The 23,767-nt window shown below is 45.2% G+C and overlaps 1 protein-coding gene across 1 annotated transcript in view; it reads left to right on the top strand.

Annotated features, from left to right (window-relative positions):
* APOB (apolipoprotein B) overlaps nucleotides 1–23,767 on the top strand; it is a 38,279-nt gene that overhangs the window by 3,297 nt on the left and 11,215 nt on the right. The window contains exons 5-25 of the mRNA XM_045549123.1: nucleotides 1,799–1,952; nucleotides 2,651–2,806; nucleotides 4,131–4,255; nucleotides 4,923–5,008; nucleotides 6,156–6,375; nucleotides 7,125–7,352; nucleotides 7,580–7,697; nucleotides 7,813–7,959; nucleotides 8,701–8,912; nucleotides 9,189–9,426; nucleotides 9,967–10,143; nucleotides 11,520–11,711; nucleotides 12,621–12,788; nucleotides 13,260–13,471; nucleotides 16,260–16,442; nucleotides 17,051–17,172; nucleotides 18,938–19,148; nucleotides 19,734–19,909; nucleotides 20,033–20,220; nucleotides 20,701–20,846; nucleotides 22,893–23,266. Of these exons, the coding sequence (XP_045405079.1) occupies nucleotides 1,799–1,952; nucleotides 2,651–2,806; nucleotides 4,131–4,255; nucleotides 4,923–5,008; nucleotides 6,156–6,375; nucleotides 7,125–7,352; nucleotides 7,580–7,697; nucleotides 7,813–7,959; nucleotides 8,701–8,912; nucleotides 9,189–9,426; nucleotides 9,967–10,143; nucleotides 11,520–11,711; nucleotides 12,621–12,788; nucleotides 13,260–13,471; nucleotides 16,260–16,442; nucleotides 17,051–17,172; nucleotides 18,938–19,148; nucleotides 19,734–19,909; nucleotides 20,033–20,220; nucleotides 20,701–20,846; nucleotides 22,893–23,266 (3,833 nt within the window). The remainder of the gene's footprint in view (nucleotides 1–1,798; nucleotides 1,953–2,650; nucleotides 2,807–4,130; nucleotides 4,256–4,922; nucleotides 5,009–6,155; nucleotides 6,376–7,124; nucleotides 7,353–7,579; nucleotides 7,698–7,812; nucleotides 7,960–8,700; nucleotides 8,913–9,188; nucleotides 9,427–9,966; nucleotides 10,144–11,519; nucleotides 11,712–12,620; nucleotides 12,789–13,259; nucleotides 13,472–16,259; nucleotides 16,443–17,050; nucleotides 17,173–18,937; nucleotides 19,149–19,733; nucleotides 19,910–20,032; nucleotides 20,221–20,700; nucleotides 20,847–22,892; nucleotides 23,267–23,767) is intronic.

Raw genomic sequence — 23,767 nt, 5'->3', positions numbered from 1 at the left:
TGGTCCTCCAGGTGGGTCCCAGCAGCCCTGGCTGGCGGTGCAGGGTCTGTTTGATATGGGGCAGGGGAGAACCAAGGCCATGGCGGCTCCCCCACCCAGGGATGGCATTCAGCTGTGCCCAGGCGTGCTGATTAGCCTTGCTGGTGTTTACAGTCCGCATCTCCTCTAACTGATCAGTGCCCTGTTGCACCAGTTGTTAAATATTTTCAACATCACCCCTGCCTGGTCCCCAGTCACAGCTTGTAGGGTCCTGGCCATGTAAATACAGGCAGTCGTGGAGTTGTTAATTTGGTAGCATTGGGAAAATCCACCCCTGCCCATTTTTCAGTTTGCTAAACATCAGACTCAGATGCCAGTGCTTTATCTGCAAAACAGGCTTCCGTGCTTCTTTCTTTCATCATCTATTTTCTCTGAGACTTAGATGTGTATGAGGGGAGAAGGACGTGTGGCAGGAGGGAGGACTTTTTGGTCCTTGCTCTTCTCCAAACACAAAAGAGACTCCTGCTCTTGCCCAGGAGGGCTTTCCAGGCCTGCATCTCCATGTCTGGAACTTTCTCTTTTTTTACTTGACATATAATAATTGTACATATTTATGGGGTGCACAGCGATGTTTCCATACATGTGTAGTGATTAGATCAGGGTAATTAACATGTCCATCATCTCAAACATTTATCATTTCCTTGTGTTGGGAACTTTCAGAGAGGTTAGGGTGTGGGAGATGAGCCTGGTGTCCTTTTCCTCCTTCTGATTTAACTAGAACAGCTGCAGCCAGGTCCTTGGAAACCCACAGAGTCTCCAAAGGCAAGTCCCTAAGATGAAAGTCCACACAGGCTTTGGCCATGGCCTGACACCGTACAAAAGAGTGAATGTCCCATCAGTGTATGGAAAGAAGGTCAAATTCACTAGTAGTCAGGAAATGCAGATTAATGTAAGAACAAGACATTTATCACCTTATACCCATCAGACTGCAAAACTTCAGAATAGCTCCAGCCCCTGTTGCTGGCAGGCCAGTGAGGGAAAGCAACTTTCATGCTCTGCTGGTGGAAACAAGAACCATTAGGCAATGCCTGTTTTAATTAAAAATATTTATACCCTTTGACACAGCACTTTCAGTGTCTGGAGCTGTAGCCCAAACAGTAATGTGTGAAGATGGATGCATACAGATGTTTATTTCAGTATTGTTTGTGTGGCAAAAAATTAAAAAAATATATGCAGAAAGAAAGGTGGTGAATACTATCCAATGGGGCCATGTCTGAATAAATTATATCTAGCCATACCATGGAATGTTATGCAGCTTTTTAAAAAGAATCTGTTAGAGCTATACCTAATGACTCAGAAGGATTTTTCTGAAATATAATTGAGAAAAACAAGATAAAAGTATGCATAATACAATTCATTTGTATAAACCAAACACTGACAAAATCTTGATATGTCTGTGTTTGCATCCACCCACATTTATGTAGGATTCTGTGAGTCTGGAGAAACAAATGGAACACCCACTAAGGTGTCCATGGCAGGAGGACAGGGACAGAGACCAGCGTGGGTGGAGAACAGAGTGGCCAGATGAGCCAAGCAAAAAAGGAAAAGAAATAAAAGAATGCCTAAAACATACATACATGTTTGAAAAACGTACCTAATTGTTCAAAAATGTATGTCTATGTATAAATATATCTATAAAGAGATCATGTAAAATGAAGAAGAATTAGGTAAGGAGGAGGCTACAAGCCCACCCAGCTTACTTTCTGCAGACTTGCCGTGGACAAAGGACATTTCTGTGACCATACTCTCTCTGGGACAGGTACGAGCTCAGGCTGGCCGTTCCGGAAGGGAAGCAAGTTTTCCTTTACCCAGAGCAAGGTGAACCTAAGCACATCCTGAATATCAAGAGAGGCATCATTTCTGCCCTCCTGGTTCCCCCGGAGACAGAAGAGGCCAAGCAAGTGATGTTTCTGGTGAGAATTCAGAAAGCGGAGATCAGTGGCCCTTTAAATGCATCTTCCAGTATTGGAGGCCAGTCCCACTGTATAGAAAGTGGATTGTTGACCTAGCTATGTGGCCGGTTACACAGGAAACGCTGTATTAGTGTGAAATACTGATGCCCGAGGCTCATCCCGTCCCCTGGGCTCAGTGACAGCATCCCGATCAGGCTGAGCAGGTTGCGTCTAGTTTTAAATCAGTTACTGGGGAGCCCTGCCCACCCACCCGTGCTTTTCTTTGACTTTGTCCCCCTGCTCCCACCCGGTATAACACAGTAAAGCTCATGTGGATTTTAAACACCAAAAGTAATGGAATATGTTTCCAGTCTCTTCTAAGAATCCCAGGTGTCAATCTGGGAGACAGTTAGACTTACTTCAGTCCCGTGAGCACGTTTGTGCTCTTACCCTGTTCTAATGTCTATACTGCACTCCACTGGGAGCATACGGAGATGTGTCCCGAGAGGCCTTTCCGCAGACCCACCCCCCAACGGGTGTCCTCTCCCAACCTGGGCTGGCCAGCGCCGGCAGTGCCACGCCCTGCCCGGGAGGAAGGGACGCCCCTCCCAAACCCACATCCTTCTGCCTTTTCTCCCCGGCTCCTCCCCACCCCTCCCAAGGACCCAAGGATGTTTTCCCACGCTGAACACGCATGCTTGTCTCTTCCGCTCCCCCAGGATACCGTGTATGGAAACTGCTCCACTCAGTTTGCCGTTAAGACAAGGAAGGGAAACGTGGCGACAGAAATATCCACGGAAAGGAACCTGCAGCAGTGCGATCACTTCAAGCCCATCAGCACAGGCGTCAGCCCGCTCGCGCTCATCAAAGGCATGGTGAGTCCCACATCAGCCTTCTTATGCCACCGGGTAGCATCCTCTTCATCAGTACAATTCTGGAATGTTCCAACTAGTAGGCACTTCTGAGAGGAACCTGCCCAGCCTGCTCTTACATAGATTACAGGTGGGACACCGAGCAGACATGGGGAGGACTGCCCAGGTTCCATGGCCTGTGGTTAACTGAGTCAGGACTAGAGTCAGACTCCTGACTCTCAGCCCAGAGCTCTGTCCTTCTTGCTGTCCCTTTGTCACTGGCACCAAACTGTCTGCCATCACTTGAGAGTAATGACTGTCCATCCCTGAGAAGGCTCTGAGGCTGGATGTAGGGCAGTGAGGCCACCTACTCTTCCTTCCTGTCCCAGCTCCAAGCCTCTGGCCCCCAAAGAAGTCCCCAGACCTGTGTTCTCCTTTTGTTTCCCTCATCCCATGAAGTGACGTTACTGAGACTGTTCCAGCCTCCTGTCCTTCCACTCCTAGAACCAGCCTGACCAAAGCCTGGCCTCTCAGCCTCCTTCCCAGGGCGCCCCTGAGCTTGCTTAACCCCTAGTGACAGCTTCCTGGGCAAGAGATACAGGTTGTCTCAGTAAACATGAAGATCTTGAGCAATCAATGCCATGCCTGGCGATGTTCCTGGTCATCGTCTTCGGGGCTGAAAACAGGGAGTCTGATGACTGCAAGGGCTGCAGTCAGATGAGGACAACGCACTGGCTCAGGTGTCTTTTCTGAGCACCTGCTGTATCTTCAGCCTCACTCTGGGCAGCACCGCAGGAGGGACAGTGGCAGATAAACCATGGACCTTCCCCTCAGGCGCTTCTAGTCTAACGCAGGAACAAGGTTCATACACATGTCCAGTGAGGGACAATACATGACGTACCCCATAAAGGGATGAACTGAGCGGTGCAGACAGTCCTCGGCCTGACCAGGAAGGAGAAAGTACTATTAACATAGCTCATTGGGCAAAGCCTCATGGAGGATGTAGAGCATGAGCCTGAACGATACAAAGGATGTGTTGATGGAAGGGAGACATAAGGATGGGCTTCCAGGCAATTGTGTGAGGGGGCTCTATGGTGGGAAAGGTGCGTGCAGGATGCAAATATAGATTTTGTGCACTGGGAGGAATATAAAAGTCTGTAGCTTGACTTGGCTTAGGCTATGCCAGCTTTTTGCATCCCGTTGTCTAAATGCCAAGCACCTACTTAAATTCTTTTTCTAAGCTTATCGAGTGGTACAGGACGCCCACTCCCATCTACCTTGAAGGTAAATGCCTATGACTGAAGATGCAGCGGCTGATCAAAATGCTTTTCCCCCATCTCATTCGCAGTCCCGCCCCTTGTCAACTCTGATCAGCAGCAGCCAGTCCTGCCAGTACACGCTGGACTCCAGGAGGAAGCATGTGTCGGAAGCCATCTGCAAGGAGCAGCACCTGTTCCTGCCGTTCTCCTACAAGTAGGTCGCCCACTGCACTCCTGATTTATCATTTAAGGGTCAGTGTGAGCTGAGTGGCTCTCAAGCACCCACTGGCAACCAAGGCTGTGCCTTGCAGGGGGAGCTATGCAGGGTCACAGAGCAGAACTCATCCCTGTCCCCCTTTTCAAGCTAATGGGAAATTTGGGAGAAAAGTCCTAGCTAGGCATGCTAAACCATTCAAGATCAGTAAAGGATATCTTAGATCCCAACTTTGAGGGCTGTAGATCTGGAAAAGCCAGGGATCGTTGCAGGGTGACCTGGTTAGAAAGGCTTCATGGAGGATTGGGGAGTTTGCCTGAAGACTGGTAGATCCAAATCCATTTTGATAATCAACTGATAATTTTGATAAAACTGATAATCAACTAAAATTTATTGAGTAACTGCTATATTCTTGGCACCATGCTGTGGAAGATACAAAAGAATTCTGAAGCACAGTTAGTCCCCACCCTCTGGGCTCTCCAGAGAGTGGAGAGTCCCATGTGCACATGTCCTGCTGGTGGAGGGATAAGGAGTGACCAGGAGGGGACGTGTGCCGTTCATCATTAGGAGGCTGGGGATGGCTGGATAACCATGCTTGGAAAGGTGGGCAGGATTTGGGTAGAAGCAGAGATCAAACATGAAACGAATGTGCTTCCTTTGTTCCTAGGAATAAGTACGGGATGATGGCACACGTTACCCAGACTCTGAAACTGGAAGACACACCTAATATCAACAGCCGCTTCTTTGGTGAAGGTGAGACTTTGCATCCTCATAGTTGCCGAGAAATCTGCTCAAGATGTGCCAATCGTGGCTTCGCTCTTTGATGGACCCTAGTAAATGTCTGCTGACTTATGAGTGAAGGGGACTCTGGTGTTCTGGCCATGTCTAGTGAGAAAGCATGTCTGTCTCAGAATGTCAAGTTGCAATGGAATAAAGGAAAGGAATAAGTCTCCACAGCTTTTGTAAATAGAAAACTAGAATCCTGAGTTTCCCTTTGGTAGAACTGACATCACACATCCTATGATAAGGCCTGGGGCTGCCAGGATGAGGTGAGGCGGGTGGGAGAGGGGCTTCAGGGCCAGGCCAGATAGTAATCTCAGGAATCGGTCTTTAGAGGTAGAAGGGACTTTAGAGATCTCTAGTCCAAGCCTGACCTTGCATTGTTTTGTGTCTAAATCTGTCAGAACTCTTTCCTGTGCATTACCTCATTGTTCTCTTGTTCACAGCAGCCCGTGGTATCAGGTGGTAGAGACATGCCCTTTTATACCCATTCTGCAGAGAGGAAAGTGGTGCACAGAGAGCCTTAGACCTTGATGTATCCAAGGTCGCAGAATATTAGAGGTGGAGCAAACCAGCACCAAGGTCTAACCTACACCAGGACCACACTTCCATGCTGACTCCTCCCCTCCCTGGCATAGGTCAGGGGATGCAAAAGGGCCTCCCCCTCCACAAGCTGCCGTAGGCCAGTTAGAAGAAATGATGGTGAGCGCCAATGCGTCTCGCCTCAGCTGTGACCCTGCCAACGGCAGCACCGCCTCCCCAGTTCTTTCATGCACAGGGTGATCTCATGCCAGATCCACGCAAGCCTGGGTTCCATTCCAGCTCCACCTTAGACCCAGAGAGTTCGGGGGCAAAGCAAGTTGCTCATCTCTGGATCTCAGTTCCCTTATCCTTAAATTGGGGGAAGTGCTCACCCACAAGGATGGGATGATGAGTCAGCGAGAACAATTAACTCAGCCACCCATCACAGAGCCAGCTGCCTAATATGCGTGAGCACAGGACGGTTTTCTTCTCGTTTCCCCTGTGCCGATGCCTCCCCAGTTTCCAACTCCCAGTCGACAAAGATATGGTCGAGACGAAGAAGTAGGCAAGAGTTCCTTTGACACGTTCCTTCTTCCAGGTGCCGAGAAGGTGGGTCTCGCCTTTGAGAGCACCAAATCCACGTCGTTGCCGAAGCAGGCTGACGCCGTCTTGAAGACCCTGCAGGAACTGAAAAAGCTGTCTGTCTCCGAGCAGAATGCCCAGAGAGCTAATCTCTTCAACAGGCTGGTTACGGAGCTGAGAGGCCTCAACAACGAGGCAGTCACGTCCCTCCTGCCACGGCTGATCCAGGTGTCCAGGTATTTAATGCTTGCAATTCAGTTTTTCACGTAACTTATGGTAAATGGCTGAACTTTCAAACCTTGGCCAAGCAGAGAATCTCAGGGATCATTTAAATTTGAATCCAATTAATAGATTAATCAGTTAACGTTTGCTGGATAGAGAAATACCAGCTGAAGTGCTTAGAATTCCATGAGCAACTCATATACCGACACACACACAGACACTGCCTTCAAGGCAGGGGTGTGTGTGTGTGTTTGTGTGTTAAAGTAGGAGGGAAACAGAACTAACTGGCTACTCTGGAAAGTTTTGAGACAAAAAGACGTCTGTGCCCTCCAGAAGCTGATAGGCAAGTAGAAGGAGAACTCAGGCAAAGAAAATAATAATTTGATTTCTCGACACTTCAACGCACTGGCTCTAAGTGCTGTGAAGGCCAGAGAAGGGACTGAGCCCAAGAATGAGACTGCAGCACTGTTGGCTAGGCATGTTCTGTGTCCTGACCACGAGACGGTGACAACAGTCCTCTTTTAGCTACGGGTCGGGGGCGTCTTTCTTCAGACTTTCTGCAATTGTGCTTCCCCAGGGGGTAATACTCCTAGGGAAAGCATCATGGTTCTCAGGCTCTGAGCTGGATTCTCAAAGATGGTTGGATTAGGATGGTGAGCAAGGGTAACGGGGACACTCCTGGCCGAGAGCACACCACAGGCAAAGGATATTTGATCCATCTTGGAGGTGGTCTGAACAACTTCCTCCATGCTTTTCTTCTCAGCCCCATCACTTTACAAGCCTTGGTTCAGTGTGGACAGCCCCAGTGTTACGCTCATGTCCTGCAGTGGCTCAAACAGACGCATGCCAAACCCCTTCTGGTGGACATTGTAACCTACCTGGTGGCCCTGGTCCCAGAGCCCTCGGCACAGAGGCTGCAGGAGATCTTCAACACGGCGAAGGAACAGCGGAGCCGAGCCACCTTGTATGCTCTGAGCCACGTGGTCAACAAGTGAGTTTTCACACAGTGCTTCCCCTGGGAGCAAGGGAAACCTTGTATCTCTGTGCTGAAATTGTGCCCGTCTCTCTACTTTCAAATGCTGCTGTTTACTCTTTTGTTCCACACTGATCATTCTGGGAGTAATGACTGGAAATAAGAAATCAGAAAACACAAGTTTGGATTTTAAGACAAACCTCACTATGCTTCCTAAGTCCTAACTCTCTTCTCTTATTCTGTAGCTATCACAAGACACACCCTACAGAGACCCAGGACCTGCTGGACATTGCTGGTTACCTAGAGGAACAGATTCAGAATGACTGCACTGGGGACAAAGATTACACCGATTTGATTCTGAGGGTACTGTCAGTCTTTTGTGTGATCTGCATCATTTCAGAAGCACTTTTCCTGGACACCCTTTACTTCTCTTTCCTTCTGCACCCTGAAGAGTTCTTGTTTCTTTCCTTCAATGCAGGTCATTGGAAATATGGGCCAGACCATGGAGCAGTTAACTCCAACACTCAAGTCTTCAGTCCTGAAATGTATCAAAAGCACAAAGCCATCACTGCTGATCCAGAAAGCTGCCATCCAGGCCCTCCGGAAAATGGAACTTAAAGATGAGGTGAAGTCCACAGAGGAGGTCTGAAGCTCAAAGCTTGTTCAGATTAACAGGCATTTGGAAAGTACCAGGGGAATGAGATCCTCAATGTCATCATTCTACTGACTTTAGTCTACTCTCTCCTCATTGCAAATTTCAGCAAGCCTATTGGCTTGACTGCCTAGCAGTATGTGAACATGAGAGAAATATTTGACCTTGTTGCTAAGCCAATATGCAGAATACAAGATTCTCCCTACATGCCATCCTCATACCAGACTGACCATCGTTCTAATCTTGGGAAAACATGCTTCGTTTTCCCCCCCATAATCCCAAACTAGGATAAGTCAGCATGGCCCCACATAGGTAGCAATGACGCTAGTGCTTTGGAAACTATTGATTAACCCCAAACTTTCACTGTCCCTTCCCATCTCTACCCTCACACTGAAATAATTTATGTTAAAACAACTTTATTTTCACTTAGTGGCCAATATTCCAAACAAGTCATCACTTGGCCACAATTTCTGTATTTTAATGCAATTGAATTCTAGACACATTCCATAGGCATCTTCCGAGAACTCTACCTTGATGTTTGCTCTAGGGAACACTGGCAAAAAGATTCAATACCAGCATTTGAAGAGTTATTAGAGAGATATTAAACTTGTGCTTAAGAAAGAGCTAGCAGACCAGCAGACCATGCCAGCATTTGCTAGGCGTGTTGTGTTCTGACCAAAGGACAGAGATAACCGTCTCCTCTTTTGACTACAGGAGCAGGGGGTCCTTCTTCAGGCTTTCCTCGATGGTGCTTCTCCAGGAGACAAGCGACTGGCTGCCTATCTCATGCTGATGAGGACTCCTTCCCAGTCAGATGTTAATGAAATCATCCAACTTCTACCACGGGAACAGAATGAGCAAGTGAAGAACTTTGTGGCTTCCCACCTTGCCAACATCTTGAACTCAGAAGAATTGTATGTCCAGGAGTAAGTAAGAGCAATTTTCCCCCGTCGGCCACTGTGGGCGCTGGCCTGGAATTCTAGGCACGGATTCTGGTAGAGCCGCTGCCTGCCCTTTGCAGAGTGTGCTTTCTCCTGGAACAAACGCTTGTGCGAATGTGCAGGAGACACTGAGCCAAGGTCTTGGGGCAAATGAAACCCAAATATTTGGTGGCAGTTGGAAATCCATATTTACTTGGGGTATAAGAGACAAAGAATAAGACACATAATATGTCAGCTCAAAATATACTTCTTTTTATCTAGTCTGAAAACGTTAGTGAAAGAAGCTCTGAAAGAATCTCAACTTCCAACTCTCATGGACTTCAGAAAATTTTCCCGGAACTATCAGATTTCCAAATCTGTCTCTCTTCCGTCACTTGATTCAGCCTCGGCCAAAATCGAAGGGAATCTTATATTTGATCCAAATAATTATCTTCCTAAAGAAAGCATGCTGAAAACTACCCTCACTGTCTTTGGATTTGCTGCAGCTGACCTCTTTGAGGTATGTCTGAGGAGTCGTAAGTTCTCCAGCCGGTTCTGTAAACCATAAATCGAGAGTCCAGGGAGCCGGGAGGAACAAGACCCATTAGGCCTTTCCTACTGGAACCTTGAAGCCTTCTTATTTTCCTCCTTCCTCGCCTTCCTCTCTCCCCACTAGGGGTCACCCGAAGCATGACTTCTTAGCGTTAATGGAAATACAGACGTCTCAGAGAAGCCCCTAAACCCCAAATCCAAGGAAATGTATAAGCTGCTTAGTCAGATCTGGTTCAAACCCCAAATCCACTTCCAACTGTGAATCTTCGGTTTAATTGTTTTGTCCTCTCTGAACCTTAACTACCTCTTCTAGAAAAAAAGCAAATAATCAGTTCAAGATTCTAGTGAGATTTTAATAAGACAACTTCCATGAAGTGCCAAGCTCGGCTCCTGCCCTGTAATACGCATCAAATACTTTTTTAGTTAAATAGACATAAAGAAGGGAAGAGGAGCCTGACAGACAACAAAGAAACCTGATGGCATTGTCTTGCCTGATTTTCTTTCTCAGATTGGCTTGGAGGGAAAAGGCTTTGAGCCAACACTGGAGGCTCTTTTTGGGAAGCAAGGATTTTTCCCAGACAGTGTCAACAAAGCTTTGTACTGGGTTAATGGCCAAGTTCCTGATCATGTCTCCAAGGTCTTAGAGGACCATTTTGGCTACACTAAAGATGATAAACGTGAGCAGGTATGTATTTAAATATCCTCTCAAGGAAAGCTTTGGGTCTCGATGCAAAAACATTCTATTCTAAGCCTGGAAGTCATCAAGGTACTATCAAACTGAAGCGATAACTATGGTTCTTATTAGCCAGACCTATGGGGTCTGTCAGTATAAGTCAGTATCCCCTGCAGTTAAGGGCCTCCTGGAAATTCAGTGTGCCTAGGTAGGGACACTCTAGCATAATGATTACGGGTGTGGTCTCTGGGGCATGGATTTAAATTCTAACTTCACTGTCTTGAAGCTGTTCACACCTGTACAATTTGCTTGATGTTATATGTATCTGTTTCCACATCCCAGCGTATTAATAATAGTCCAAACCTCACGAGGTTATTTAAAGACTAAATGAAATAAGGTCTCTAAAATGCTAAGCACGGTGCCTGACACTGGTACTGATTGTTCAAATAAGCAGGCACAATGATAAGTTTTAAATTAATATTTTCATTATTATTAACTACTTTCTTTGGCTCTCACCCACATCAGTGCACTAGCTAATGGGACCAGAAATCCATTTTGAAGCTAACAATGAGCCCCCATTTAAGGAGTAAAATAGGTTGTATAATCTGGAGCTTCTTATTGTTTAATTTTTTTGCTACCTAAAGTGTGGTCTGGGAATTAGCACTACATGAGAGCTTATTAGAAATGCAGGGCCTCAGGCCCTATTCAGGATCTACTGAATCAGAACCTGCATTTTAACAAGCCCGCGGGCAACTTGTATGAACATTCAAGTTGGAGAAGCGGGGCAGTAATTTACCCCTAGGTGCTGACCTGCCCCCCATCTCCTAGTTTCCTGGCCTCCACTTGAGGCTGAGGGTCTTTGATCTGCTTTGGGTCTTGTCAATCTCTATTTTCTTTCTCAGTGCCTGGATTATCAGCCTATGGAATTCTCCTTCTCTTAAGAAGAACTTGTCCAGGATGGAGTGTTTTTTAGGCTTTTGGCCAATTTATGTAGCGGCTACATTTTCTCAAGAAACCCCAAGTACTTTCCCCTGGTCGTAGGAGAGGAGGCCGCACAAGGAAGGGGTGGGGGGCTGAGGGTCCTCCAGTCTTGAGGAGTCCAAGCAATCCTGGCATCCTAAAGAACAGGGACCCTCCCCCACACGCTTACTATGCCTACATTTGCAAGTTAAGAACAGCTTTGGGAGCACCACTATGCCTGACAAGACCTCAGTGTTTTTCATCTCAGTGTAGAGGAATTAGTCGGGATTTCAGCACCTGCCCTGTGTCCTCACCGGGAGAGTTTGTGTTCAGGCCCAACGTGGCTGCAGCAGAGAGCCCCACATCAGGAATGTGAAGGTGTTGAACGGTGATGACATCTCACTAGCCTTTTTATTACTAAATCTCAGGACATGGTAAATGGAATTATGCTCAGTGTTGAGAAGCTGATTAAAGATTTGAAATCCAAAGATGTCCCGGAAGCCAGAGCCTACCTCCGCATCTTGGGAGAGGAGCTTGGCTTTGCCAGGCTCCGCGACCTGAAGTTCCTGGGGGAGCTGCTGCTGATCGGGGCACGCACTCTGCAGGGGATCCCCCAGATGGTGAGTGCCCAGGCCCCATCAGAGGGGCCCTGCAATTGGACAGTGCTCTTTTTAGATGTCCCAAACTCCCTTCAGATCCCAGACATACAAACTAGAGAAGGTGCTTGTACTTCCTTCAAAGAGACAGGTTTGCCTTGAATTTCAATGAAGATGATTCTTAGATTACAAAGAACTGGTACCTTTTGAAAATTAAGTTATTAATAATGTTAGCTGTATCTGTTAAGAGAATTAATTTGTTCATCTGGAAAGTAATGTCAAGTGTACCCTCCTCTACCTTTGCTGAAGGTCCTTCTACTATAGAAATGATACAATGAGTATGAAAGAATTTGGCAAACTATAATCTACCATCCAAATATTTGTTATAATATTTATTAATGTATTAATAAGTGAGAAAATATACAAACATGCTCCTTATGATTTGATAAATAACGATGTTGGCTTTAAGAAAACAGATTTCAAGATATTTTATGGAAATGTTATTTTTAAAATGCAAATTGATAGGTAAGTCATCTTAATAGGTCCTTGGTTTCAAAAAATTGATTCTACTATAATAATATACTTCAAGTATACCCTCATTTACATTCAGAATCCTCCAAAACACCAGAATTAAGCCATGCCATACACAATATTTAAAGTTCATGAAAGTCTGAAGCCCAGCAATATTCTTAAGTACCTTCTGGGTCACCAGTTGAAAATAACATGATATTCTATCCAGAGCAATTTCTTATGTCCCAATTCGCTGGGAGTAGTAACCATTAGTCTTTATTTTTCAAACTCTTCAGCTAATCAGAATATACTAGTCTCTTCCTTTCCGGATAAAGAGGAATTATTGTCCAATGTATGGAAGATTGCATTTAACAAAACCCATTTAGACTTACTAAAAGTTGCTCTCCTCTGTTGGATCTATAGATTGGAGAGGCCATAAGGCAGGGTTCCAAGAATGACTTTTTCCTTCACTACATCTTCATGGACAACGCCTTCGAGCTCCCCACCGGAGCTGGATTACAGCTGCAGATGTCTTCCTCTGGAGTCATCACTCCCGGAACCAAGGCTGGAGTGAAACTGGAAGTAGCCAATGTAAGGCTCCGTTTACCTTTTGCTTTCTTAGGTTATTCTTTTCCTCCGGAGTGGGTTTCTGGTGCACATTTTTAAAATGTGTTTCTAGTTCAAGACAAAGTGGATCAACATTGTAATCACATCATTTTTATGAAAAACTTTCGGTTCCACCAGAATGTGCCCCCTCTCTAGCTCCAGTTGGGGTATCGCAGTAAGACAAGTGCTCAGTTCTCCCAATAAATGAGTATTCCTGCCATTTTTTCCTCTGGTTGTGCTTAAAGTTAGCTCAGGTACTTCCTAGTCCTGGGTACTGCAGTCTGGCTCTAGAGAACTGAGAACTTGCTTTTCTTCCTCCAAACAAATCACAGCAATGTTTCCTGGGGTGTGAGTTATCCCGAGATGTTTGCCCAGAGATGGGAAAGGGTGGTTGATCTTACTGCCAGCGGGAAGAGGTATTTATTGAAACTGAATAGATTGTTTTCTGACTTCTAGATGCAGGCTGAACTGGTGACAAAACCGTCTGTGTCTGTGGAGTTTGTAACAAATATGGGCATGATCATTCCAGACTTTGCTAGGAGCGGGGTCCAAATGAACACCAACTTCTTCCATGAGTCAGGCCTGGAGGCTCATGTTTCCCTCAGAGCTGGGCAGCTGAAGTTTATCATTCCTTCTCCAAAAAGGCCAGTCAAGCTGTTCAGTGGCAGGTAATTCTTTCAGCCAGGTTTGCTGAGCTAGTTTGAAAGAGAGCATTGAGCATATATCTGCAGGATTTGGCCAGACTAGACAGTTAATTGAGATAACTCAGGTGCCAGGGAAGAAGAGGGAGAGGAGTAGGAAAGAAATGTTCTGGATTACCTACTTTTATCCTAGCCTAGACTCACTAAATATTTACCCTTTCCTCCACTTTTCACGTTTTACTAAATTGTCCTATATTTTTCTGCTTTGAGATTATGACCTACTGCTGAATTCATTGTTATTAGGTTGTGATTTTTGTTGTTGTTGTCTGTTTGTTTGACTGTTAGTTTTGAGAATGAAGGAACACTAGCTCTAAAGAAATCGTCTTTGGGAAATGAACATTTTTCCCCCAGGAAAAATACCAAAGGACATACTGATTTATGGTAGGGTAGCCAGCTCAGCAGGTAAAGCATGAAACTCCTAATCTCATGAGTATGGATGCAGCCTCTTCCAGAGAGTTCCATTTTCAATGATATCCTCTGCCATTGATTTACCTTGGTTTCCATATTTTAGACAGATATGTTCATTCAAAAATAGTATTTAATTGCCTGATAAGTACCAAGAATGTTGAGTGAGATACACAATGCCCCTGACCTTCTAGAGCTTACAGTTTACAGGGAAGACATGCAATTAAGCAAGCAGTAACAATAAAGTAAGGGCCAAGCTAGAGAAAGTATTAGAGCACCACAGAATGATGTATCACGCAGCCTGGGGTGGTCAGAGAAGGCTTCCTAAGGCAAGTACGCTTCACCTGACATCAGAGGGCTGTGTCATGGTTATCCAGGCAAATGAGAAAGAAATTAGTGTTCTAGGCAAAGGGAAAAGCATGTGTAATGTCCTGAAGCAAAAAGAATAGGGGTCAAGGAACTGAAATAAGCTCAAAATGGCAAAGTTCTCAGGAAACATAAGTGAGGAATGATGTGCAGAGGTTGGCAGGGGTCAGACAGGGCCCAGCCGTGTAAGCGAAGCCGTCTTAGGGAGTTAGGACTCTTCTGAAGGGAAAGGAGTTGAAAAGGAGGCATAACTAAGATAAGGCTGGTGATTTAGGAGAAATACTCTGACTCCAGAGTGGGAAACAGGTGGGAAGGAGGCACAACTGGAGGCAGGTAGACCAGTTGGGAGGCTCTTACGATCAAGTATGGGTGAGAGGGGATGACGGCCCACACCAGAGGAGAGCAGGATGCGGTGAGCACTCTAGAACTTGCCAGAAGGTGGAATCATGAGCACTGGGTGACTGGCTGGATATGGGGACAAGGCAAAAGAAAGAAGAAAGGGGGAAGGGGATGCCTTTCGTTGAAATAATGGCTACAACGGGAGAACTGCTGGTTTAGAGGAAGATGACAAGTTCAGTTTTGGATGTGCCGCATTTGATGCCTTAGGAAACAGCCCATTAGAACAATCCAGCTGGCAAATGGACCTGGGGGTCTGAACCCAATGAAGAGGCTTGGGCTTGAAATAAGGATCTGGGAGTCATTACACAGGTTGTCGAGGTCAAACACAGACTAGGACAGAAACGTGGAGAAGATAAACATGTAAAGGGAGAGGGGGAGGAACCAGCAAAGAGTGAGAAGGAGTGACCAGAGAGGCAGGAGACCCAAGGCCAGAAAGGGCCACAGGGGTGGGTCACCCCACGGGCAGGCTGAGGTTGGCATTCGGGCTTCGGCACAACAGCAAAGCTTGGTCTTGGGGTACCCCCAAAATGAAGAAATAATACTGGGGGGGAAGAAGAGATATTTCAAAGAAAACATCCTTAGACAAAATCAGGACATAGTTAAACTTTCTTGTTGTTGTTTTTTTATTTTGTTTCTTTTTTTGTTTTTTTGTTTTCTTTAAATGTTTTGTAGAGACTGGGTCTCGCTGTGTTGCTCAGGCTGTTCTTGAATTCCGGGCCTCAAGCGATCGTCCCACCTCAGCCTCCCAAAGTGCTGGGATTATGGGTGTGAGCCACACACCCAGCTAATAGTTGAACTTTCTTATACTTACTAATTTTTCAAGTGCAAACTTGAGAGGAGGGTACCATATCTGGCCATAAGTGAGCAACTCTATTGAAGGCTTCTGGGAGGTCAGGGGTGATAAAGCCTAAATATGCTCATCGGATTTAGGAACAAGGAGCCTAGAGATGTTGATGAAAGCGTTTTCAGAAGGTGATGGGGTGAGCAGTCAGATCGCAGTTCAGTGAGAAATACATTGAAAGAAAGACAGACAACTCTCTGGATTGTGAAGGAGACAAGAGCAAGAAAGGAAAGAAAGGAGCGTGTGTGTGTGTGTGTGTGTGTGTGTGTGTGTGTGTGTGTGTGTGTGTCTCCAAGTAACGAGACTTGAGCTGGTTTAATGCTGGTGGAAGGAAGCCGGCAGAGAGTAAGGGATTTCAGAGGAGAGATAGGTTTCCTCTTCCCCTATATCCTATGAAGGAAGAGGCACACCTAAGTTCAGGCCCCCATGATCAGTTATTTAACATCTCTGAGCCTCTGTTTCTTCTATAAAATGAGAATCCTACGCCTACTGCTATGGGGATTACAAGTAACAAATGAAAAACAATGAGTGCAATGTCTGAAACCTAAGAGTCACTATGATCGTTAGTCATATTGATGTTCTTCTATCATTATTTATTTCTCAGTAAATCAAACAAATTGAGGTGGGCGTAGACTGAGGGGAACCAGAGAGGAGGGGAAGGGGGCATCTGCACTGCAAAGATTTGTGATGTTCATTTCGCCTCATGACTTGAAGGTAACTCATTTTTTCTCTTTGCTTCACCAGCAACACGTTGCATTTGGTGTCTACCACCAAAACAGAAGTGATCCCACCTTTAATTGAGAACAGACAGTCCTGGTCAGCTTGCAAGCCGTTCTTTACCGGACTGAATTACTGCACGTCGGGCGCTTACTCCAACGCCAGCTCCACAGACTCTGCCTCCTACTACCCGCTGACGGGGGACACCAGGTCAGACATGCTCAGGGCCTGGCCCAGAATCTTCTCACCTTCTGCGTATGGCCCCTAGCAGGGCATAGGAAAAATGTCATGTGTCGTAAGCCCCTGTCACCAGCCTTAAGTGTTTGCACCATCCTTTGGGTATTTCAAGCAGGGTCCCCTGGCCGATACTTTCTCCCCTCTTGCTCCCTTACGCACTGCATGAGGAGACCATGACACAGATTCCAGTTTGTTCCTAATTCGGGGTCCATGTTTCTGAGCCTCCAGACCCATTGGTATGAGCTTCCTGGAGCCCCCCAACATGCTGGAAGCCTTCACTGTGCTTAAAGGGGCCCCTTGTCTTCAAGGGCCCTAAGTTCCACTGCTGGTTTTCAGTGTTGCTGGCACAACCAGCCAACTCCTGCTCTGCTTGTCCAAAAGCCATGGGAATCCTGGGCTCTTCCCTTGCCTTGGGCTCTTGGACCAAAGGGATCATAAACATCACCTTAGTTAAGGGCAAGAGACAATGTTAAAATGAGAACCATATTTTTGTTGCACTTGAGGCCAAATTGTTTTGGGGACGTTATTACCGTCATTGGAAGCTCTAACATTATGCACTGTCTGCATTATAATACCCTTAGATTTGAGCTGGAACTGAAGCCTACAGGAGAGGTCGAGCAGTATTCTGTCAGCGCAACCTATGAGCTCCAGAGAGAGGACAGCGCCTTGGTGGACACCCTGAAGTTTGTAGCTCAGACAGAAGGTGAGTATCCAGAACAGGCCTGCCCTGTCTCTGCCCTCAGTCGCAGGTTCAGGACTCACAAGAGCACATTTCATTTAACATATTTAACAAATATTGACTGAGCACCCAGTAACTGGCAGGGCCTGTTCTAAGAGGTGGGGCTAAAACACTGAACGGTAAAGTTTCTGTCTTCATAGAGGTTATGGCATAAAACCAAACAAGTCAATATTCCAAATGTCAGATCAGCGCTGGGGAGGAAAACAGGGCACAGACAGGTTTAGGAAGGGCTAAGGGTGACAGAGAGGAGGGAGGGTAGGGGGAGGCAGTGCCATTTGGAATGGTAAGGGACAGTCTCCCTGGTAAAGTGAGCATAAAAAGAGAGCTGGCACAGATAAGGGGAGAGGCCATGTGGAAAGAGGATTTGGCAAGGGGCCAGCAGGTGCAAAGGCCCTGAGGCTGGCACATGGCTGCCATGTTTAAAGAAAAGGAAGGAAGCCAGTTTGGCTGAAGCAGAGAGACTGAGAAGGAAAGTGTCAGAAGATGAGGCCAGAGAGATACAGGGAGGTAGGGGAAGGATGGTCTTATAGACCATGGTAAGAACTTTGGCTTTTCCTATGGATTAAATAAAAGCCACTGGAGAGTTGTCATGATTGTATTTATGTTTAAATTGAAAAAAGACTGTAGGGGGACAAGGGCGGAGAAACTGGAATGTGGGTTACTGCAGCAATCAGGGCAAGAGACAGTGGCATCTTGGATTAGGGTGGTGCAGAGGAGATATGAGAGGGGGTGGGACTCCGGCCATATTTTGAAGATCAGACTGACAAGATCTGCTGATACGAGGGATGTTGAATGCAGGGGGAAAAGGAGAATCAGGACAACTCTAAGTTTGGGAGCCTGAGCAACTGAAAAAAAAATGGAATTGCTATTTAGTGAGGTAGAAAAGGCTACTGGAGGAGCAGGTATTAGGGAATGGGCAAATTTAGGTGTTCACTTTGGAAGATTTTTTTATGTAGGGATGGTAGGTCAGAAAATTAAACTAAGGGAAAAAACCCACAGGAAAAAGCATTGGGTCGGGGGGCAATGCATGCTGGAAAAAAATTGTTTTGTAAAAGCAGTTTTATAAAACATATAAAATGGGTGAGCCTGTGAATTGAAGGGGCCTGAGAACCTTGTTACAAAGAAAGGGGGAGGCAGGAAGAGGGAGGCCAGGGAAGGGGTAGCAAGGAACTAAGACTTGGAAGGTCTTAGATGGAAAGTGACATAGAGATGTCGCGTCTGCCTGACCCAGAGGACTGTGAGCCCTTACTGTTCCCCAAACACACCAAGTGCTTCCCACCCCAGGGCCTTTGCATTTCTGACCCTCCTCCCAGAATGTGCTCCTCCAGGAATGTGCTCCTCCCGGAATGTGCTCCTCCCAGAATTCAGATGGCTCAGCCCCTATCTTCATTCTGGTCTCTGCCCATACATTTCCTTATCAGAGAGAACTTCTCTGACCACCACATACGAAATCGCACCTCTTCTATCCCTTTCTATTCTTTATCCTCGTACCCAGTTTTACCTTCCTTCATAAGTGCCCAGAGCAGTGCCTAACTCATAATGGGCAGTCAATAAATATTTGTAGATAGATCAAATGTATGAACATTGCTGAGTTAAAGAGTAAAATACTGAGCTGCATCTTTGTTTAAGCACATTGAGTTGTTGGGGTTTCTCTGCCTTTTCTTCTCCTCCCTTCCAAAATGTAGCCTCTCACCACACGTTTCTTGGATCCTGTTATGCACTCTTTCAGGTGTGAAGCATACTGAGGCTACCATGACATTCAAATATAATCGGCAGACTGTGACTTTGTCCAGTGAAGTCCAAATTCCGGATTTTGATGTGGACCTTGGGACCATACTCAGAGTTATTAATGAATCTGTTAAGGACAAAATATCTTACAGACTCACCTTGGACATTCAGAACAAGAAAATTACTGAGGTCGCTGTCATGGGCCACCTAAGGTAAGGAAGGCTTAGGGGGTTCTGAGCTGAGCTGCAGGCCCTGGTGGCTCTTCCCCTTCATCCTCTTACACTTTGAATCTGACAAAGCCACGTGTGTCCCTGGTCTACAATCTGAGTGGCATATACAGCCCTCAACATTTTAACCCTCTGCGCAGGTCCAGTTATATTTTCCTACCATTTGTCAGGCACTTATTTATTTATCAAGCATTGTGCTGGGTGCTTTAAAGAAATTATCTCAGTCCTCACAATAAACTGCAAGGTAGGTATGAGTTTCCCTGTGTTATAGGTAAGGAAATGGTAGCTCAGAGGGGTTAAATCACTCGCCAAGGCCATAGAGCTAGTAAACAGCAGAGCAGGATGCAAAACAACTTTCAAAAAGCTCCTCTTTTTACCTATACCTCTTTGCAAGGTCCTGAATTTGTGCTGAATGTTGGTTCCAGAAGTTAACGAGTATGACCTCTGGTTGTTTCCCTGAGCCATTCATGTATCTCATTTTTCTCACCACAAATGGAACTTCTGGGTAATCCCATGTATCCCCTTGGAATGGACAAAATCACTGATGCCAACTGATTTTCCTTTCCGCAGTTGTGACACAAAGGAAGAAGGCAAAATCAAAGGTGTTATTTCCATACCCCGTTTGCAAGCAGAAGCCAGAAGTGAGATCCTCACCCACTGGTCCTCCACTAAACTGCTCCTCCAAATGGACTCATCTGCTACAGCTTATGGCTCAACAGTTTCCAAGAGGGTGGCATGGCGTTATGGTACGTGCCTCTTTCGCCACGTGAGCACTTCCAACAGCACTGTGTACTCAAGTGCAGGGTCAACAGCCATGGTTACAGGCTGACCTAGTACCACTCACAACTATTTCATATGTGCATTTTCAGATGAAGAGAAGTTTGAATTTGAATGGAACACAGGCTCTAACGTGGATACCAAAAAAGTGGCGTCCAATTTCCCTGTGGATCTCTCTGATTATCCCAGAAGCTTGCACATGTATGCCAATAGTCTCTTGGATCGCAGAGTTCCTCAAACAGACATGACTTTCCGGCACATGGGTTCCAAATTAATAGTTGTAAGTATGAATCATTCAGCCATAAATACATGGTTGTAAGTGCTAATTACATCCTCTATTCTGAGTTAGGTGCAGGAGGGTATCCAAAGATGTATAAGGCACGCTTTCTGCCTCCAGCGAACTCCTGGGAAGAAAAGAACCATTGCCGCATGCGTAGTTACCCAGTTGCACAAAGCTATATGTGGTCAATAACAAACGAATGCTACTTGGCAGAACAGTTTTCTGTGTCTAATGGTATCGAAGGAAGCTGCAGGACACTGGCTAGGAGTCTGACTATGTTAGATATTCCTTTTATCAAACACAGGAAGAAATCAGTGACTAGCAACCAAAATTCATAATTTTCTGTGATTTATTTTTTAACTTTCAGGACATTGTCCTGCTTACTAATTGACTCGTCAAGTCTGAATTTTCACCTAATGTTCATTGTACCCTGAGACTCATTCATGCCCATCACTCTAAAAACCTTCTATCATTTTGTAGGCAACAAACGCATGGCTTCAGAAGGCAGCTGGGAGTGTTCCTTATGCCCAGACTTTGCAAGATCAGCTCAATAGCGTAAAGGAGTTGAACCTCCAACAAATGGGATTGCCAGACTTCCACATCCCAGAAAACCTCTTCTTAAAAAGGTAAAAGAAGAAACCAGCAAAGTTTCTTGAACCATGTGAAGTAAATGGAAGATTTTATGTAGCATGATTTATAGGCTATTTTTTTAATTTAAATTCTCAAAGCAAATAATTTAAGCATTTTAAGGAGATTAATAACTCTAGCATAAACACTGTGGCATTTTTGCATTATTAAACATGAGGTCAGAATGTGAACACCAACCCGGTCAGGAAGAACCTAAGAAAGTAATTGGAGGATTCTGGTACTTTCACCCTAAGATGTTTTATTCACTGTAACCAGAATTTGAAAGTCTTTAAACTTTCTTCCATCGTAAGTATAGTCCACCTTTGACTGTGGAGAATTCAAGAGTGGCTGGAGCAATTACTGACTACAGGCTTGCTATTGAGCTATTGCAGGTCAGAACAACCACTGAGAATTAAATGAAGGCAGCATTCTGAGAAAATGCAGTTGTCCCTCGGTACTCATGGGGAATTGGTTCCAGGAACTCCCTTGGATACCAAAATCCAAAGATGCTCAGGTCCCTAATGTAAAATGACATATTATTTGCATATGGCCTACACACATCTTCTTGCATACTTTAAATCATCTCTAGGTTACTTATAATACCTAATACAGTATAAATGCTGTGTAAGTAGTTGTTACACTGTACTGTTTAGGGAATTACGACAAGGAAAGAAGTCTGTACATGTTCAGGACAGACACATTTTTTTCTGAATATTTCTGATCCACAGTTGGTTGAATCCATGGATGCAGAACCTCTGGTATAGAGGGGCTGCCTGTATTTCACTTTAGCAATATAGCTTAATCCTTCCAGCAAAGTCAGATTCCAAACCGCTCAGTCCATTTCTATATTTACAAAAATACATGCTATACGTTGATTGCTTTATTTCACAAAAATAAAATACCGGTGCATGCGCTGAAAAGATTATAGTTTTTTCTAGATTGACTGCCCTCTGAATTATCCTCAGGGTTAAGAAAACAAGTGGCCTGTGTCACTTGGATCTTTCCATAAGTCTATAGCAGAGCAGCAAAGTTTCATAGATCAGATTATTGTGAAAGGGCTGAAGTCTGCCAAAGTACTCATATGGACAAAGCCTACTGAAGGGAAACTGGTGGCAGTTTCAAAGGACTTGAGAACCTTCCTTCACTACTGGTGTTTCTAACCAACAGTCTTCTGTGCGCTATGTTGAAACGATAGACCTGAACAGGGCCTTAGTGGTTATCAGTCATCCTCCTACCAAACCCGGACAGGCCACATCCAGCCCCTGTTGGAATAGTACAATGAGCAGATTATTTGTTTAGAACAGTTAAACCCTGCTGTCCTACTGTATTTTTATAAATTATCATAAGTCTATTGTATTTACATAGCATTGAAAAGATTGGCAAATGCTTTTAGATATTTCTTCTCATTTGATATCCAAGCCCATCTCTGTGAATCAGCAGAAAGGATATTATTATCCATATACGGATAACATCACTGAGACTCAGACTAATTCACTAAGATAACATTACCAATTAGTGGAAGCTAAAACTGTAACCCAAGTTTACTGACTTCTACACCTGTTTTTTCCTCATATCAAATTGCCTCAATTCAGGTTAGCAAATATGTGTCAAGTGTCCCCTATGTGAAAAATACTAGGTTAGGGGCAGTCGGAAGATAGAAACTGGATAAGGTATAGTCTTTCAAAGAAGACACCATGTAGACACCAACAAATGAACAAATAACCAATTATAAAAGCAAAATTATGACATGCTCTTTGAGAGAGGTGTAAGGGACTGTGTCACTATAAGAATGAGAGAAATTAGCTATGGCTTAAGTGAGATGGTAATGATAGAGAGTGGCTCTTGGGAGAGTTTTGTGAGGGTTTGAGTGTTTGGAAAGGAGAGGTAAAAGCAAAGGGATCCAAGCATAGGGAGTTGCTTGAGGGAAAGTGCAGAATGGGTTTGGGAATGGGGCAGGTGCGATACTGCTCGGTAGGTCAGATGGCGGAGAACTTTGAGTTCTTGATGTCTGACTGTGGGGACACTGTCCTCGTTGTTCATTGCAGTGATGGCCGAGTCAAATATACTTTCAACAAGAACAGTATAAAAATTGAGATTCCTTTGCCTTTTGGTGGCAAATCCTCCAAAGATCTAAAGATGCTAGAGACTGTTAGGACTCCAGCCCTCCACTTCAAGCCCATGGGATTCCACCTGCCAGCTCAAGAGTTCCAAGTTCCTGCTTTCACCATTCCCAAGTCGTATCAACTGCAAGTGCCTCTCCTGGGTGTTCTAGACCTTTCCACGAATGTCTACAGCAACTTGTACAACTGGTCCGCCTCCTACACTGGTGGCAACACCAGCGCAGAACACTTCAGCCTTCGGGCTCGGTACCACGTGAAGGCGGACTCCGCGGTTGACCTGCTTTCCTACAGTGTGCAAGGTGAGCCCTGCTCAGGGACATGGCACACAGGCTAATTCACTGCAAGCTCTGGTAGGAGAGCCTCCACTGTAGAGGAAAGGACTTGGGCTTTCTTACAGATATTTTCCTTGCTACTTGGATGTCTTTTCATTTATTCAACCAATAGAAATATTTATTAAACATATAATATGTATTAATTACTCTACTAGGCAGTAACGGAGAAAACAGACAGATGAACCAGCAATTACAATTCAGTGTCAGAGGTACTATGATAGGGTGTAGTGTATAAGTACAAGGTACAGTGGAAACACTCAATAAGGGAACCCAACTAGGTCTGTGGTGGTCAGGGAAGGCTTCCTGGAGGAATGCCTTTTGCTCTCAGATTTTATGTTTGTATTATAGATGTAGGAGTCCATTGCACAACTGACCCAGATAAATGGGATTTTATTTTGAAAGACTCTTAACATAGAGATTGTTCTGGAAGTTTATTACTTAATTTAACCAATGTCTTTTAATCTTTAT

Source organism: Lemur catta, chromosome 4 (genome assembly GCF_020740605.2).
Source record: "Lemur catta isolate mLemCat1 chromosome 4, mLemCat1.pri, whole genome shotgun sequence".
Classification (NCBI taxonomy): domain Eukaryota; kingdom Metazoa; phylum Chordata; class Mammalia; order Primates; family Lemuridae; genus Lemur; species Lemur catta.
The sequence above is the reverse complement of the archived record's forward strand: the minus strand, read 5'-3'. Positions and strand labels throughout refer to the sequence as shown.